This window comes from Petaurus breviceps, unplaced genomic scaffold (assembly GCF_028583685.1).
Source record: "Petaurus breviceps papuanus isolate PSGF00001 unplaced genomic scaffold, PetGlider_PUasm1.0 90897, whole genome shotgun sequence".
NCBI lineage: Eukaryota > Metazoa > Chordata > Mammalia > Diprotodontia > Petauridae > Petaurus > Petaurus breviceps.
In genome coordinates this window covers 15620693-15640695 of record NW_027187374.1, presented here as the reverse complement: position 1 = coordinate 15640695, position 20003 = coordinate 15620693, and the positions used below count along the sequence as shown (strand labels likewise).

The following is a 20003-nucleotide window of genomic DNA, read 5'->3' as shown; positions in this document are numbered from 1 at the left end:
GTAACCTTGAGCAAGTTACTTAACCCCAATTGCTTAGGGGCGGCCAGGTGGCTCAGCGAGTAAGAGCACCTGCTCCAGTGTCGGGATGACCTGGATCAAATCCAGGCTCAGATACTCAGCACCACACCCAGAAATAACTGGCCTTGTAACCTTGAGCAAGTTACTTAACCCCAATTGCTTAAAAAAAAAAAAAGTCACATGGGCGGGAAGATGAAAAGGGAAGAACTACAAAGGAAAGATAAATGGATATTAGTTTTTGTGTGTCTTTGGCATAACAATACAAGAATAGTTTTCTATAGAACACTTTAAATGTTTGCAAAGTGTTTTACAAATATTATTTTATCCTTACAATAACTCTAGGAAGTAGGTGCTATTATTATTGCCAGATAAGGAAAATGATGCAGAGAGAAATTAAGTGATTTCCCCAGGGTCACACAGTTAACATGTACCTGAGGACAGATTTTAACTTGGTCTTCCTAGGTCTAGCACTTTATCCACTGCATTGATTTCACACACACACACACACACACACACACACACACACACACACACACACACACATGCATACCTGCATATACACAAATACACACACATATATGTTTGTACATGTTATATATTTATATATAAATACCAGAGATAGAGAAAGAGATCAATCCACTTGCTAAATGTAATGACAAAGTAATTTTGGCCTTTGTATTATATGGAGCTAGAGTTAGTAAACATTAGAAGACAAGCACTTCAGAAATATATTAATGAACATTTACCATTATATTAATAATTTTAAATTAGAAAAATACCTAGTACTATAAATTGCTCATTATGCTCTAAATCCCAAATAACCATATTTGATTTTCTGTTTAGCTTATCCTATTATTTTGTGTCTTCTTTATGCTAATTCTGTATCTCACCTCATTTTTATACTGGTCCCTTTCAACACTGCATTTGTCCAGTTGTCTGAAAACATCATCAAGTTGCACAGCCATTTCATCCACTTCAGTTTTGTTCCCACTGCTTGAACATTTACTACATTCAGCTTTTAAGTTTTGCAAAGTGTTACAGTGTTCTGTCAGCTTTTCTATCTCCTTTAAAGTCTGCTCAAACTGAAATGCCATCTGATCTGGACTTTCAGAATTTCCATTAACATTTCCAAGTAAAACTGTAGCATCAGTTTCAGTTGATTGATGACAAGTTTCCTTTTTCACATATCTATCATTCATTTCAACTATCTTCATTTCTAATTTTTTCACTTTTTCCATTAACATTTCACATTGTCTTTTATAATTTTCTTTCTCTTCATTGACAAGCTGCAACTCATTTCTAAGTTCACTTAACTGGTATCCGATGTCACCTGCAGCTTGATCAGATGTATTCAGGGCATAGGACTTTGCTTCAGCTTCTAAAATGGCTTGCTGAGCACTGTGTTGGCCATCCATATCCTCTTCAACAGCTTCTTCCTTTTTGACTGCTAAATTTGGAACTTCAGTTTGTGTTGCAGCGGATTTCTGTTCGCTGTCACATATAGAATTGGATAGTGAACTGTTTCCCTCGCAAGGTTCTTTGTCAACATCATTCTCAGATTGAGTATCACTTTGCTCTGTATGAATCTGTTCAGTTTTTACTATTGTAACATCAGCATCTACAGAAGGTTTGGGAGTACTGTTTTCTTCTAAGATAATCACATCTTCATCATCTTCATATTTTGTTACCTTTGCATTTGGAAGAGTCAAACCACCAGAAGATCTCCGTTTTAAGCTGGAAAAGGATAAATTGTTCAGTTGTGTATGTGTGTTTTAAGAGAGGATGTGGAAAGCTTGTGTCAATTAAATAATTTTACTTAATGAATACTCCATCACTCTAACTGGATAATCAAAGGTTTCTGCAAAAACTGCTCCACAGATAATGAATTAATGTCATATTAAACAGTCAAAAACTTACCGCCATAAAGAATAACTCTCAGATACTGAAAAATGGAATATTTTTTTAAAAATTAAGGAAGCATTTTTAAAGGAGTCAATTTCCAAAACTGTTTTTTCCTTCTCTTTTTCTTTTTTTAAATATAATTTGAGTCTTATTACTATATTTAGAAAAACACTACTTTCTGAGTCAAATAATTATTTTGTCCAAGTACGACAAGTTAAAAAAGCAACAATAGTAAAAATTTAAAGATGAAGTAAAGATTTTAAAGGAATCTGGGGATTAAACAACTACACAACTAAATATATTTTAAAGAGCTGAAATTACAAAGCATTGGGGCTGGAAGTAACCCTTAAGCATCAACTGGATTAATCTTTTTTTTTTTTACCAGGTTGAAAAGTTGAGACCAAGATAGGTTAAATAATTCCCCCCAGTTTTCCATCATGGAACTAGATTGAATGAGTTTCAATTGGTTGCCTTTAATTCAAATGCTGTAAAATGAGCTGGAGAAGGAAATGACAAGTCATTCCAGTATCTTTTCCAAGAAAATCCCCCAAAAGGGAGTCATATAGTCAGAGATGACTAAAAAGATTAAACAACAGCAAAATATGTGAGAGTGTGTGTGTATGTGTACATCCACATCCACATATGATTTTGCCATTTCCTTCTCTATCTATTCTTCTTCTAATCTCACTGTATCAGGAAATGTGATTCTCTCCCCACCTCCTTCTCTCTCCCTTCCCCCACCCCAGAATGTTGGGAATATTCTATAAGGCAAACTTAACAGAAATTCATGAATTCACAAAGATAGGAAGGATAAATAAACATCATTAGAGAGTTAATCCACAATGATGGGATCACAGATCTACTGAATAAACTTCTATTTCAAAGTTCATGCAAAAATAAACAGCCCCTTATTGCTTATGGCAACAAGTTCAAGATCCTTAATGACTTGGTCTCAGTCTACTCAAACTGCTTTCTGAGAGCCCTTCCCTCTCAGGGAAGTTGAGTTGGTCTGTGCTCCCCCTCACAATGCACACCTCTTATTTTCCTCTTTGGCTTATGCTGTCATCAGCAATCAGTCTTACCACTAACTATCCAAATCTTACTCCGTCCATGGAGGCCTGGGTTAAGTCCAACATTTTCCATTAAATCCTTTCATAGAACTCTAATAAACATGTTTTTTTCTCTCTTCTCAAATTCTACACCACAAAATTGTATTGTGGTTTTTTTTTTAAGCAATTGGGGTTAAGTAACTTGCTCAAAGTTGCACAGCCAGGTGTTTCTGGGTGGGTGCTAAGTGTCTGAACCCAGTGCTTTTACTCACTGCGCCACCTGGCTGCCCCGTGTTGTTATTTTTTACTTATTTCTTGTTCTTAAATCTATTATTCCTAATCAAGTTGCTAAACTACATAAGACTGTCTTAAAGTACTTTTATTCCCTACAGTATATAGCACATAAAAAGAGAATGAATGTGTATAAATGCTGACAAATCAATCAGTATTTATACACACAAAAGCAGAAAAAATATCATAAATGATGCCAATTTAAGTGCCATAGTCTAATTTTATTGAAAAGGGAAAAAAAACTGGCAGAGCCAAGATGGCGGAGTAGAAACATGACCTCCCCGGGGCTCTGGCTTCCACCTTCCCCAATCCATGTAAAAAGGGGACTCTAAACAAATTTGGAGCTGCAGAACCCACAAAACGACACAGAAGTTAACCTCCCACTGAGGACAGCCCCGCAGGCCGGCAGGAATCCAGCGTAGCACTATGGGAGCCGAGCCCAGCCCCACGCCGAGGCCTGACCAGCCGCCGGCCAGAGGGACTCCATATCAGCAGCAGTGGTGGCAGTTTCCAGATTTATCAACACATAGACGCAAAGGACAAAGTGAGAGGCCAGTGCAGTCTGGACTTTGGGACCAGTAAGTGGGAGTGAGTGGCTTTTATCTCCAGGGTGAGAAGCCGCTGAGACACCAGCACAGCCAGCCAGTGCCCCGTGCCAGCTTCAGCTCCTGGCCTGCAGAGTGTAGGGAGACCAAGCACCAGTCTGAGGGGTAAATCGCTCTTGCTTTAACCTGCTTGGATCTGGATTGCAGTCTAGGGTGGAGGTCCTGGGGTGTGTGTCCTGCTTGCCAGAGCATGTGGAGACCTCAGAGAGGGCACCCATCTAATACCTCCGGCAGCTGAGAAAAACCCAGCGTTTGGGACGAAAGCTCCCCTGTCTGGTGGCAGAGTCCTACTGTGACAAAAAGCTCAGGGGTCAAGTGACTGAGGGGCAACATGACCAGGCAAAGGAAACAAAGCAGACAGAAGATTCCAACATTAGACTCCTATTTTGGAGACAAAAAGGAGCAAAGCATGGAACAGGAGGAAGACAGTGAAGTCAGAACTCCTGCACCAAAAGCTTCAAAGGAAAATACAAGCTGGTTACAGGCCTTAGAGGACCTTAAGAAGCAGATAAGAGAAGTGGAGGAAAAATTGGGAAGAGAAATGAGAACAATGCAAGAAAATTATGAAATGAGAGTCAACAGCCTGACTGAAGAAAGTAATACCTTAAAAAACAGACTGACTCAAATGGCAAAGGAGGCTCAAAAAAAGGCAATGAGGAGAAGAATGCCTTTTAAAAGCCAAATTTGCCAGATGGAAAAAGAATCTCAAAAGCTCAATGAGGAGAATCATGGCTTCAAAATTAGGTTGGAGCAAATGGAAGCTAATGACTTTATGAGAAATCAAGATGCTGTTAAACAGATCCAAACAAATGAAAGAATAGAAGGCAATGTGAAATATCTCATGGGAAAAAACAATGACCTGGAAAATAGATCCAGGAGAGATAATTTAAAAATTATCAGACTACCTGAAAGTCATGAACAAAGTAAAAACCTAGAAATCATCCTCCAGGAAGTTCTCAAAAAAACTGCCCTGATGTTTTAGTACCAAAGGGCAAAATAGAGGTTGAAACAATCCAACGATCACCTCCTGAAAAAGATCCCAAAAAGAAAACTCCTAGGAATATTACAGCCAGGTTCCGGAATTCCCAGAATAAGGAGAGAATATTACAAGCAGACAGGAAGAAACAATTTGAATATTGTGGAAACACAAATCAGGATAACCCAGGATCTGGTAGCTTCTACATTGAGGGATTGAAGGGCTTGGAAGATGATATTCTGGAGGTTAAAGGAGCTGGGATTAAAACCAAGAGTCACCTACCCAGCAAAACTTAGTATCATGTTTCAGGGGAAAATATGGTCATTCAGTGGAATAGAGGACTTTCAAGCATTCTTGATGAAAAAAAACAGGGTTGAATAGAAAATTTGACATTCAGATACAAGAAACAGCGAAAAGAAATCATAAGGAACTTATCAAAGTTGAACTATTAACATTCCTACATGGAAAAACAATAATTGTAACTTAAGAAACTTTTCTCAGTAGTTGAAGGGATTAGAAAAAAATATATAAATATATGTCTATATATGAGGGTATATGGGCATATGAATACATATGTGAATGTGTGTATATATGTTTACAGGTATACATAGACAGAGGGCACAGGACCAATTTAACAGGAAGGGATGATACTTAAAAGGTGAATTTAAGAGGTGAGAGGAATATAATGAGAGGAGATGGGGAGAGACAGATTGGGGTAAACTATCTCATACAGAAGAGGCAAGGGAAAATGGTTACAATGGAGGGGAAGAATAGGAAGGCAAAAGGGAATGGGTCAACCTTATTCCCATTGAATCTGACTTGAGGAGGGAGTGAAATACACATTAAATAGGTTATCTTACCCTCCAGGAGAATGGGGAGGAAAGGGATGAGAGGGGGGATGATGGAAGGGAGGGCAGGCTGGGGGGGGACAGAAGCACCCACTTTTGAAAAGGGAAGGGATCAAAGTAGAAAATAGAACAAATGGAAGGGATAGGAAGGAGGGAGGTAAATATAGTCAGTCTTTTACAATATATCTACTATATTATTGTTTTGCATTAGCCACACATGTACAACCTATACTGAACTGCTTATCTTCCCAGTAAGGGTGGGTGACAGGGAAGGAAGGGAATGAATCTGGAATTGAAAGTTTTAAAATCAAATATTCAAATATATGTGTGTGTGTGTGTGTGTGTGTGTATATATACTATTATTAATACCATCTTACATGTAATTGGGAAATAAGATATACAGGCACTGAGGCATAGCAATCCACTGGAAAAGTCGAAAGGGGTATGGGAGAAAATATGGGAGAGAGCAGATTGGAGGAGGGAACATCCTGTGGGACTGCTATTTTGGGGCGGTGGGTAGGGGAAAAACGGGGAGAAAATTTGTAACTCAAAATCTGGCAGAAACGAATGATGTAAATCAGAAGTTAATAAAGTTAATATAGAAAAAAAAGAAAAGGAAAGAAAGATTTTAGAAATTAAATATTAAATAATTTGTGCCCATTATAAGATTTTACACAAATACAACTAAACATAACTAGAAACACATTGTTGTCCAAAGTACCAATGAAAGGTTATTCTCATAATTAAGGAGAAAAACATAACCTAAAAACTAACCTGTTGTCAAGATCCGCTTGAGATGACAGATGTGATCTTGGAACACTTTCTTTGACTGGGGTGGCAAAGTCTTTAATTGAAGGAACAGGGTGACTTTTCACATATAATAATTCATTACAAGGCTGCAGAAAGATCAGAATTTTCTTAGGGAGTCTGCCAGGTTACTATGTTATCACAATATAAAATTTTTTTAATAAAAGTAATATACTGGTTTCACATTTTTTTTTTGGAAAGTCATAAAACTATATATATTAAACCCAATTGCACATATTTCTCTACATAAATTGTCATTCCAAATTATATCTGGTTACCTGAGGGTTACACTCCAGTCGTTTCATCTTGAACTTTTCTTTATCTCTTAATATTGGAAGGAAAATGAACAAAAATTAAAAATTTAAATGAAATGATCCAAGCAATAGTATGCCCTAACAACATATTTTGCTATCTCATCTAGTAGCACACATGACCAGTTGGGCACAAAAAAAAAGGGATGATCAAAGCTTATCTAACTTCAGTTCCTTCCTAGAAATAGTCACAATATCTACCACTATAGCAACATAAGATAAATAATAGTAAAGGCTCAGTAACTTGGATTACTTGGATTATTCCCTTCTACATATTTGGAATCTGAATTTCACCAAGGCTGGCTAAGTTCTAGGGACTCTACCTAACTAAGACGAGAAAGTATTGTCAAATGCCTTAAAAATCTAATCAAAAAGGCTTTAAACCAAAAAAGGACAGGAGAAGGAGAAAACTGCATTGTTGTTTTTTTTTTTTTTACCAAGCTAGAAAGAATATAATAAAGGAAGAAGAAATGATAGCCTTCTTTCTGGGTTAAGATATTCATTTCAAAGGAGATAAAATCCAAGAAAGGAAGCAATAATAAAATCTATGGCTCAAATGACAATATACAAATGCCCAAAGTCTGGGCAATAGGTCAAAGGGAACTAACTAAAAGTCCTAACGAGAATGAAAAGCTGACTTCATAGATAAATAACAACAAGATTTTGGTGGAATGAAAACCATGATGACAGTATGATTCTGGAATAGGTTACATTTTATTCAAAGATAGTTTTTAAAGTAAGAGGAATAAAAATAGGTCACATTATATATTAAGAAGGTAATTCCTTTATTAAATCGAGAAAACCCAGTAATAAAAAGGAAGTGGGTGAAGATCAATGGAAAGAGAAAAAGCAGTGATTCTGTCAGCTGAAAAAAAATCATAAGCTTAGTACAGAGGCATTATATTGTAGTGCTAGAATATATAAACATCTGCAGATATTCTTTCTGCGAAAAGCAGAGCAGCTAAATAAATTTATGCTTTTAAAAGTGGAGGAACTAACAAAGGAAATTCTATACAGAATATGATGCTTACCAACAGGGAAGAACTGAATGCTGAGGTGGAAATGATGATAACATTGGGAGAAGTGACCATTCCCTTCTACAGTTTGTGACAGCCTGGCCTAGACTGATACATACTTTAGATTTCATGAGAGAAAATTTCAAAAGATTTTATATTAAAATTCTATAGAAGTCAACCCTGTAGGGCTGGGAAACTCAACTAATGAAATTCTAAAGACAAAAATGGAAAGAATTCCAATGCAAATGAAATAAAGTTGTTGAAGAGTCCAATGTGGATGCACGTGGAAATCACAAACCAATTCAGATTTTTAAAATCTTTGTAAAGAAGACAAAAAAGGCAGGTCAGAGGGGAAGAATATAAAAGCATACCAGACTTTAAAAATAGTACTAGGGATGCTAGAGCTTAGGATGAATGAGCTAAGGCTGTCAAAGGAAGCTAAAAAAAGAAAAGATTGTTTATTAAAATATACTATTAAAGTATACTAAGGGGAAAAAGGAGGATGAAAAAAAGAATAAGACCATAGGGTTGAATGGATGTTATGATGGTTACTGACAGCAGTGAAAAGGCAGAATGATTAGTTGTTAGTGTCCTCCCTGCCTTGACAAATTCATGTCACCTGAAGGTGACACTTTGGGACACTAGAAGAAATGGTGGCTATGACTCCTGAACTTTCTACCTGAATGTTACTGCATGGTCCACACCAGTCATCATGCCAAAAAGAATCCAATCCCCTCAGCTCTGGAATGCCGGTCCGGTCCTGTCCTGACTGGTGAATGTTTCATATGGTGCAGTATATTTAGCCAGGCTAGATTATCTGGATATCTAGAAGCCCTGGACAAGCTTCACTTTATATTTATCTCCAGAGATGATACCACACAACAATCATCCCTAACCTCAATGTTCTTCTCCAGCTCTGGAGGCCCATCAAATCAATTCTCCTTTCTTCTAGAAAGGCTCTCCTTCCCTATGATTCCACTCACCATCCCTGTACTCAACCAAATCAACTCCCTTCCCCACCCACTGCTCCTCTATACATGTTGTCTTCCCTTTTTAGAATATAAACTCCTTGAGGGTGAAGACTGTCCCTTTTATATTTGTATCTTCTGTGTTTGGCACAGAGTGAATTACCTAATAAATACTTTTTTACTCATTCATGGGACTGTAAAAGGGTAAATGTTCTGATTTTCAAAAAAGGGAAGAAAACAGACTATAAACTATGGACCAGAAAATTTGACCCCGATTCCTGGAAAGAAAATTCCATAAAAGAGCATTAAAGATGTGATTAGTGAACATCTAGGAAAAGAAGTAGTAGAGGTTATTATGCAGAATTAGCAATGGCTTCATGCAGAATAGTTCATTCTATACCAAACTTATGGTAACTTTCAGCAAGGTTACTAAACTAGCAGATGAAGACTCATACTATCTACTCTCCCTGTCAAATGGTTCCTCCCATATTGCCTTCAAACATACCCAAGTCTCCCCAATCTTAAAAAAAAATCTTTAACTGACTCTACCAATCCATATTACATCTGTCCTCTCTCAACCAAAATCCTACAAACTGTGTTCACTCACTGTTTCCACCTCCTCTACTCTCACCCCTCTGTAATCTGATTTCCAACCCTGAAATGAGATTCATCTTTCCAAAGCTAATCTTAAATGATGTACTCTGAATTGACAAGTTTGATGATCTTTTCTCAATCTTCATCCTTATCAACCTATCTGCTGCACTGACACTTGATTTGCATGACACAATTCTGTCCTGGGTCTCCTCCTACCTGTCTACTCCCTCTTTCTATCATGTTTTCTAAGTGTAGGTATTCCCCCAAAGTTCTCTCCTAAGACTTCTCCTATCCTACACTTGATCTCTTGGAAACCTCATCAACTCACACATCATCTCTATAGACATAAAGCTATCTATACAGGCCTACTCTCTGCCCTGAGCTTCAGTCTTCTATTACTACCATCATGATTTGCTTACTGGACATTCTAAAGCTGAATCCCAGAAACACCTCAAATGTAACAAGTCTAAAATTGAACTAATTATCCACCCCACCTCCCACCCCAACACCTCTGCTTTTCCAAACTATCTCATTTCTGTCAAAGGAAATTATAGGAAGTGATAGATATCATATATCCATTCTCCCAGGTCTATAATCTCAGCATAATCTAAGACCACTCACTGCTTCACTACATGTTTGATCAACTGCCAATATAGCTTCACAACATCTCTTGCACGACCCCTTTTTTCCACTCACAAAAGCATAATGTCTCACACAGATTATTTCAGCAGCCTTCTAACTGACCTCCCTGCCTCAAGCCACTCACTATTCCAAATAGTCCATCCTATGCTGCCCAAGTATTATTCCTTAAGTATAGGTCTAACTATATGACTCCTCTATTTATTTAAATTTAGAGCCTTTTTATTGGCTCTAGTCTGAAATATAAACTTCTCTTCAGCTCTCAAAGCCATTCATAACCTGATACCAGACTATCCTTCTACCCTCATTGGCCTCTTCTCTTTGTCCCTCCTATACAACACTACAACTCCCATTTCTATGCCTTTGCTCTGGACATCCCACATACCTAAATATGAACTCCCTCTTTATGTCTGAATTTGTCCTTCTCTTTCCTCAAGATGCTACCTTTTGCAAAAAGCCTTTCCTAAATGTCACCAAACTGCTAGTGTATTTAAATACTTTATATCTATTAGTATTTATTCTCCTTATATCTTTATATATACTTGTTTTCTCAATGTACGATCCTTTTAAGAAAGGCTGGTTTAATAAAATAGTATTTATATATCCACTCCATAATATAATCCTAGGCACTTGGCAAAGGTCTTATAAATGTTGAATGACATAATTTACAGAGATTTCAGCACAGTATTTGAGAAAATCTTTCATGTTGTTCTTACGGAAAAGATAGATGTGAATGAAACAATAATAAAGATGGGACTCAGAAATGACTGAACCAGAATAAAAAAATAAGTTGTTTATGGTTCAATAACATGGTAGGAAGTTCCTAGTGGATCTGTGCTTGGGGTTATTTTAATTAAAATTTTTGTCAGTGGGTGGATCCATAAGAATTGATATAGAGTGAAAGGAGTAGAACAAAGGACAATAATTTACACAGTAACAATTCTAAAGACAACTTTGAAAAAATTTACAACTCTGTTCAAAGCACTGGGCCACCACTAAAGCAGCATGCTACCCACCTCATAAGAAAAAGGTGACAGACTCAAAATGCAGAATGAGGCATATATTTTTGGATACTGCCAAGACAAGAATTTGTTATAAGGTTTTTTGTTTTTCTTTTTTCTTTCTTTTGCTTCAGTGGAGATAAAGGGAAGGCGAGAGAATGAGAAAATAAATGCTTTTTAAACGAAAAAAAATTTAAGAAAAAAATTTACAGGTAACACAACACTGAAAAGGATAGCTAACACACTGAATGACAGTCAAGACTCAGAAATTTTGATAAGCTTGAGCACTGGGCTAATTCTAAAATAAAATTCAACTGAGTCTAATTTAAAGTTTTACAAGCTTAGCTGAAAAAAAAAAATCAACTTCTTAAGTCCATGACCCATGGTTAGATAGCATTAGAAATTAGATAGAAAATATCTAATTGTTGAATAGACAAGAATGGCACACTTAAGCAGTTACATGGTAGCCCAAAAAGCTAAGTGATCTCAGGCTACACTGACATACACATTTGGCAACAGAAAGGTAATAGTCCCATTATACTCTGCCCTGGTGAGATGACATATGGAACACTGTGTTCAACTCTGGATAGTTTAAGGACATTAATAAACTAAAGAGCATTCAGAGCAAGGCACCAAGGGTGGTGAAGTGCCCAGAGTTTATCATATAAAGATTAATTTAAGGAACTGGGTTATGTTTATCAAAGGAAAGAACAGATTCAAGAGGGACATGAGGGCTGCCTTCAAATATCTGAAGGACTATTAAGGAGATCATCATTAGACTTGTTATGATGCCCTAGAGGAAAGACCCAGAAGCAATGGGTAAAATTTACAAAGGGTCAAGTTTATACTTAATGACAAGAAACATAATTCCTAAAAATCAGAACTATCCAAAAGGGGAATAGATTATCTTAGAAGGCTGAAAATTCTCCCTTACTGGAGATCTTCAGAGGCAAGATGACTATTTGCAGCATGTATTATAGCAAGGATTGATTAGACTAGATTAGACCTGAGGTCCCTTTCGACTCTAAAAATGTGTAATTTTGTCAAATTAACCCATCTAAGAAGGAAAATTAGTAGTGTAAAAAAAGATTCAAAGCACAAGTTTAAATTACCCTGATAGCAGTGTGTACACAGGTATACACATACACACATACTTTTAAGTAAAAGAAGTCAAAACCATGTCATATTACATATGTAAAAGCTTCTAAGAGTTACAGTAGTCAGGAAATCCTTTATCAAACTCTAAGAAATAACAAGCACAGGAAGCTGCTGCCACAATTCTCTGCCTTAAAGCTTAGTTGATACTGCCAGCCACAGAAAGACCACAAGAAATAGATTCTTTCTTTATCAATTAATTACTTTTTCCCTAGAATAGCACTTTCAGTAGACATGGGACAACTTATATTAATCTAAATAACAAATTTTCAAGTGCAATGTCTTTCATGTAGCAGGTCATAAGCAAATACTATTGTGACCAGGACAGGCATTTAAATTTCTTTGTTATCAAGGCACTGGTATACTACTTACTTTTTTTTGTAGGTCTTTTCATATGTAGGATGCACCAAATCATCATCTTCAGGTTCTTCTGGTACAATGCAACTCCTATTTAGAAAAGCATATGACAAAAATGTCAGTGTCTTTCTCACGCATGTTCACCTCCATTACAAAATAAAGTCCACAATCTAACTCTACCTGAACTGTGGGTCTGGGTTCAAGGAGCAATACCATTTTTCAGGAAGGTGATCTATTCCATCTGGTAGTTTTCGCCATTTTAGGCAGGAATCACACTGAACCCATGTCTGGTCAGGCCGTTTCCTGTAAGAGAACATAAAATCTTGGTATGAGAATTTGGTTACCTGATATTAGCTACTTTTACATTACATTTTAATTTTCCTCACAAAATGGTGCTATTCTCTTTAAAATTTCCCCAAACTTTAACTCAACAATTTCAGAACAAGTCAGACAGGTGAAAGGCATATCAGAGTGAAGAGGTTCAAAATATAGTCCAGCTGAAGACTTCATCTGGTGTCATATTCAACACTATAATTATGTATGGAAAGGATCATCACCACTAAGATGACTACTAGGTGATGAATCATTTAGCCATGGTAAGCAAATAAAAACAGAAAATCATCCTTAGGCTGTATGTCTTCTTTATTCACAAAGTGGCAATAGAAAAAGCAGTCAAAGAATAACCATTTTTAGAACACCTATAAACATTAAAGTGCTTTTTGGTACTCTAAATGAGACTTTTGTCCAATGACCAATAAATTGGATATTTTTGGGACATATTTCTGGAAATATATTTTTGGATATATTTCTGGAAAAAAATGAACCACATCAGTACTGTCTAATAATAATAATGATGATGATGATGATTAGTTATAGGTTAATGGAAAGCTAGCTCACTAATTTTTCTTGAAGAGGTAAATAAGAAAATTAGCATTTAGTTTCATACTGTGCCTCAAAGGCAAATAAAATCATCTCATGTAACAAAGTTACCAGTGATCTCTCAACTGCCAAGTCCAATGGCCTTTTTCTCAAATCTCATTCTTCTCAACTTCTTGCCAACCTTTAGTACTTTTAATACTCTGCTCAATACTCTCTTCATTCAAGGTTTTCAGGACATCCACCACTTTCTCCTGGTTGTCCTCCCACCTTCAGACAGTCTCCTCTGTTGGGTCCTCATCTCCATCATATCCTCTAACCATAGGTGTCTCACAGGGTTCTGTCCAATGTTCTCTTCTCTTCTCTTCTGCCTCTATAACTGCTTTTCAGACATCTCACACATCTTAAACTCAATATGTCCAAACCTAAACTTTTCTTCTCGAAATCTTTCTCCCCCAATACTTCCTCCCTTCCTAATTTCCCTATTGGTATAGAGGGCAAATTCATTCTCCCCATCCCTCAGGCTCACAACCTAGATGTTAGAGATCCTCACGATCTCTAACACCCTTTACAGAATCTGTTACCAAGGCACATTGATTGTACTTTTATACTAGCTCTTCTCTGATTCTGCCACTGCTCCTGTGCAGGTGTTTATCACCTAAAACCTGGACAATTGCAATAACCTACCTAAGGGTCAGTGTGCCTCAAGTCTTCTCTTTTCTGGAAAACATCCTACTCCATTCAACTACTAAAGTGATTTTCCTAAAGTAGAGGTCTGAAAACCCTTCTTCTCCCCTTCAATAAACTTCACCTGTTTCCTACTACCTCCAGGAACAGATACAAAATACTCCATTTTGGCATTCAAAGCCCTTCATAACCAAGCCCCCTCCTACCTTTACAGTTCCCTAACCCTTTGGTCCCCATCACTTACTTTTTGATCTAGTAACACTGGCATCCTTTCTGGGTATTTTGTTTATGCTTTTACTTTGACTTTTTATTTTAGTATACTCACAGTAGTTGAATACAAAAGTAAAGTTAGCATGTTCTCAAATCTTATCAGATCTGAGGAAGTTTTGAGAACCAGTACGACCAAAGCTAGTTTTAAATAATGTCAACTCATTTTAAATATTATGGGTTTTTTTCACAAGTAGAATTTAAAAAGAATATATTATGTAAATATATGCATATATACATACATATACACATAGGCAGGTATACTTTTATTTTTAATTTATTATTTTTCAATTTTTAATTTTCAGTTGCAAATTCTCTTGCTCCCTCACCTCTCCACCACTCATTGAAAAGGTAAGCAATTTGATAGCAATTATAGATGTAAAATGACACAAAATATATTTCTATATCAGCCATGTAGAAAAAGAAGAACAATAAAGTTTTTAAAATTATACTTCATTTTGCACCCAGTGTTCGTCAGTTCTGTCTCTGAAAGTAGACTCTCTTAGATCATTGTATTGATAGAATAACTAAGTCTTTCATGGTTAACAATCATTAAGATATGTTCTCCTGGTTCTGCTCACTTCACTTTGAATCAGTTCATATGTTTTCCCAGGTTTTTTTGGGACCATCCCCCATCACTGATTCTTATAGCACAAGAGTACTCCATCACAATCACATACCACAACTTGTTCAGCTATTCCCCACTTAATGGACCCTCCCTCAATTTCTAGTTCTTTGCTACTACAAAGAGAGAATGGTTCTGGAGGTGAAAGTGAGACTGGTGACCTTGCACAGCCCTCCCTCACTCATATCAAGGTCAATTGCAAGTCATGTCATCATCTCCCTAACATCATGGTCCTCTTCAAAAACAAAGAACAAACACAATTTGTGAGTAGTCTGAGCTGCCTGAATGTGGACCCAGCCAGTTAGGTAACTCAGCTTGTCCTCTCCCTCTTCCTCTCCAAAAGACAGTAAATTTTGATGGTCAAAAGCTGGTCAGTTAACTTGAAGTTTACTGGCTATATTTCTTTCTTTTTCTTCTTTCTGGATCTTCCCCTCCCAGTTTGATTTATTTTTTTAAATTAAAGGGGCCATCCCTTGACTCATTTCTTAAAGAGGCCTATTCACTAAATGGGTGTTACCTCACTCAAAGTAAGAACCCAAAAAGACCTTAGCCTAAAAGGGCCAGGGTCTCCCATTGCATCCTGGGTGATCTTCAGTCATCCTGATGAATATCTGGCCACTGGACCCAGATGTGTGTGGAGGAGGAAATGAGGCTGGTAACCTTGCACAGCCCTCCCTCACTCAAATCAAAGTCAACTGCAATTCATGTCATCATCTCCCTGATGTCATGGTCCTCTGTGAAAACAAAGGACAAAGACAACTTCAAAGAGAGCTGCCATAAATTTTTTGTACATATTGATCCTTTCCTTTATCTTTTTTTTTTTTTAAAGCAATTGGGATTAAGTAACTTGCCCAAGGTTACACGGCCAGTTTTTTTGTGTGGGTGTTAAGTATCTGAGGCCAGAACAAGATCCCAGGTCCTCCCTGAGTCGACTCCAGGGCCGTTGCTCTTACTCACTGCGCCACCTAGCCACTGCTCCTTTCCTTTATCTTTGGGATCTCAGATCTAGTAGTGATATTGCTGGGTTAAAGGGTATGTACAGTTTGATAGCCCTTTTGTCAGAGTTCCAAATCGTGTTCCAGAATGGTAGACCCAGCTCACAACTCCTACTACAATGCATTAGTGCATATATTTATCCACATGCCTGCCAGTGTTTGTCCTTTTCCTCTTCATTCACATTAGCCAATCTGATAGATATAAGGTGGTCCCTCAGAGTTGTTTCAATATGCATTTCTCTAACTCTGAGTTAGAACATATTTTTATATGATTACACATACTTTTGAGTTCTTCTGACAAATGCTTGTTCATATACTTTAGCCATTTATCAATGGGGGAATGGCTCTTATATTTATAAGTTTGGCTTAGTTCCCTAAATATTTGAGAAATGACGCCTATAGCAGAGAAATTTGCTGTAAAAAATTTTGAAATTACATAATTCTCTATGGTACCTATTAGCAAAATTTAATTTCCCTTATTATCTTTTTTAATTAGGTTTATTTTTTTCTTTTGTATTGTAAGAGAGATAGTTAGCTAGTCCAGCCTTTTTTTTTTTTCCTTTTGGAGGGCAATTGGGGTTGAGTAGCCCAATGTTACACAGCTAGTTTTTTTTTGTGTGGGTGTTAAGTGTCTAAGGCCAGAACCGAACTCGTGTCCTTCCGACTCCAGGGCTGGCTCTTTACTCACTGCGCCACCTAGCCACTCCTAGTCCAGCCTTTTTGACATTACCTGAAGCAAAATAAATTCTGCTCTAGGCCCCTATTTTAATTTTCTGACAGCCTTTCTATATCAAATGTGTTTCCTGTAAACAACATATTATTGGATTCCAGTCTGTTTCTAAACTATTCTATTTGCTTTTGTTTGATGACTAAGTTCATCCCATCTACAGTTAAAATTACTGTGTATTTCCCTTCATCTTCTTTTACTCTATTTATCCTTCAGTCTATCTTTTAACCCATACATCCTAAAAAGTCTATTTTGCTTCTGACTACTGCCTCCCTTAATCTGCTTTTTCTAAAATACTTTATAGAACAGAGTTAAGGAAAAATATTTTGTAAAAACAAACTGGCAATAATAAACCTTAGTTTTAAAAAAGGCAATAATAACCTGCCAAAACAAACCAAGGAGCTATATGACCACAACTATAAAACACTTTTCACACAAATAAAGTCAGATCTAACTAATTGGAAAAATATCAATTGCTCGTGGCTGGGTCAAGCTAATACAATAAAAATGACAATTTTACCTAAATTAAATTATATATTTAGTGCCATACAAATTAATTTACCAAAAAACTACTTTATAGAGCTAGAAAAAATAGTAACAAAATTCATTTGGAAGAATAAATGGCCCAGAATGTCAAGGGAATTAATTAAAAAGAAATGCTAGGGAAGGTGGACTAGCTACACCATATTTCAATCTGTACTATAGAGCAGCAGTCATCAAAATTACTTGGTACTGGCTGAGCAATAGAGTAGTGGATCAGTGGAATAGATTAGGCACAGGAGATTCAGAAGTCAACAACTATAGTAATCTATTGTTTGATAAACCCCAAGACCCCGATTTTTGGAATAAGAACTCACTATCTGACAAAAACTGCTGGGAAAACTGGAATATAGTACGGCAGAAACTGGGCATAGACCATTATCTAACACCATATACCAAAATCAAGTCTAAATGAGTGCATGATCTAGGTATAAAGGTTGATACTGTAAGCAGTCTCAGAAAACAAGGAATAGTTTACCTGTCAGATTTGTGGAGAGGGAAAGCCTTTATGACTAAACAAGAATTAGAGAACATTACGAAATGCAAAATGGATAATTCTGATTACATTAAACTGAAAAGCTTCTATACAAACAAAGCCAATGTAACCAAGATTAAGAAGGAGGTGAGAAATTGGGAAAGAATTTTTACAAACTATGTCTCTTATAAAGGAATCATTTCTAAAACATACAGAGAATTGAGTCAAATCTATAAGAATACAAGTCATTCCCTAATTGATAAATGGTCAAAGGATATGAACAGACAGTTTTCAGAGAAAGAAATTAAAGATATCTATAAGCACATGAAGAAATGCTCTAAATCACTATTGATTAGAGAAATGCAAATCAAAACAACCCTGAGGTACCACATCTCATCAGTCAGATTGGCCAAGATGATAAAACGGGAAAATGACAAATGCTGGAGGATGTGGGCAAATTGGAACACTAATGTATTGCTGGTGGAGTTGTGAACTGATCCAGCCTTTCTGGAGAGCAATCTGGAATTATGCCCAAAGGGCTATTAATAATTTCATGCCCTTTGATCTAGCAATACCACTCCTAGGGTTCTATCCCAAAGAGATCATAGAAGTGGGAGGAAGACCCATATGTACAAAAATATTTATAGCAGCTCTTTTTGTAGTAGCAAAGAATTGGAAATTAAGGGGGTTCCCATCAAATGGGGAATGGCTAAACAAGTTGTGGTATATGCATGTTATGGAATACTATTGTGCTATCATATTTACCTAGAGAGGCTTATACAAATTGATGCTGAGCAAGAAGAGTAGAACCAGGAGAAATTTGTACACAATTACAGACACAATGTATGTGTGATGTCCAACCTTGATAGACTGGACTCTTCTCAGCAATTGCAGCGATATAAGGCAATCCCAAAAGACTCATGATGGAGAGAAATGTCTACATCCAGAGAAAGAACTAGAAAGAACTGAGTTTATATCCAGATGGAAGCAAACTACCTGATCTTTTTCCTTTTATTGTTTGGTTTTATGTCTTCTTTACCATTTTTCATTCCATCTGATACAATCTGTCTTTATAACCTGACTAATGTCTAATGTGCAAGTATTTACAGATCCTATACTTGACTGTATGCCGCCATGGGGGGGAGAGGAAGGAGGGGAACAAAATGTGAAATTCAAGGAATTGAATCTTGTAAACTAAAAGTAAACAAACAAATTAACTTAAAAAAAAAGAAATGAAAAAGCAATGGATCTGGATCCAAGAGGATAGAATTCAGATCCCCTCTGCTAGTTACCAACAATATGACTGCAGATAAGTGACAATGGCTAAGCCTCTGTTATTATCTACATCACAGGGTTTTGGTAATGACCAAATGACAAAATTTACTTTGCAAACTGTATATCAATTTCAGTTATTACTTCTGTAGATAAAATTTCATCAAAATCTGTAAAAATCTAGCCCTATCTCAAAATCTAACATTGAATAACAACTAACAAGTTGTGATCATCTGCAACAGGAAGTTGCACAGGAAATCACTTCAAGGTAGAAACTAATCAGAAACCAATTTCAGAGAAGGAAATGGCAAACCACTCCAGTATCTTTGCCAAGAAAACTCCAAATACGGTCATGAATAGTCAGACATGATAAAAGGACTGAACAACAAAATAAAAGTGACTTATATTTTTAAAAAGTGATCAAGCACTGATGTAAATTTAAAACTGGCTCAAATTCATTTCTGAAGAGCATTATAAGATGTTTATCAAGGGCCAGCTAGGCGGTGCAGTGAATAAAGCAGTGGCCCCGAAATCAGGAGAACCTGAGTTCAAATCTGGCCTCAGACACTTGATACTTATTAGCTGTGTGACCTTGGGTAAGTCACTTAACCCCAATTGCCTTGCCTTCCCCCCTCCAAATACATACACACACACACACACACACACACACACACATATATGTATATATATATATATGTTTATGTTTATCAATGTCTTCTCATCCGTTATTGTGGTGGAAGGGCTTGCATAGCTCAATGAAACTATGAGCTATGTTGTGCAGGGTTACCAAGACAGAGACATCATAATGGAAAGTTCTGACAAAAGGTGACGCACTGGAGAAAGAAATGGCCGGTCATTCTAGTATATTTGGACAGTATTAAAACGCTAAAAGAAATGATAACAGAAGGTGAGAGGTCTAACATGTTGCTGGGGCAGAACATAAGAAAAGTACAAGTAGCTGCAAAAAAAGAAGAGAGCAGACGGCCCAAAACGGAAAGGAAG

The 20003-nt window shown here is 36.8% G+C and overlaps 1 protein-coding gene across 6 annotated transcripts in view; it reads right to left on the bottom strand.

The window, feature by feature from the left end:
• Positions 1-20003, bottom strand: part of MORC3 (MORC family CW-type zinc finger 3) — a 69224-nt gene that overhangs the window by 4394 nt on the left and 44827 nt on the right. For all 6 annotated transcript variants that reach the window (XM_069075078.1, XM_069075080.1, XM_069075082.1 and 3 more), the window contains 5 exons: positions 12718-12840; positions 12553-12627; positions 6775-6820; positions 6464-6585; positions 909-1752 (listed from right to left, as the gene is read on the bottom strand). In XM_069075078.1, coding sequence (XP_068931179.1) covers positions 909-1752; positions 6464-6585; positions 6775-6820; positions 12553-12627; positions 12718-12840 — 1210 coding nt within the window. The remainder of the gene's footprint in view (positions 1-908; positions 1753-6463; positions 6586-6774; positions 6821-12552; positions 12628-12717; positions 12841-20003) is intronic.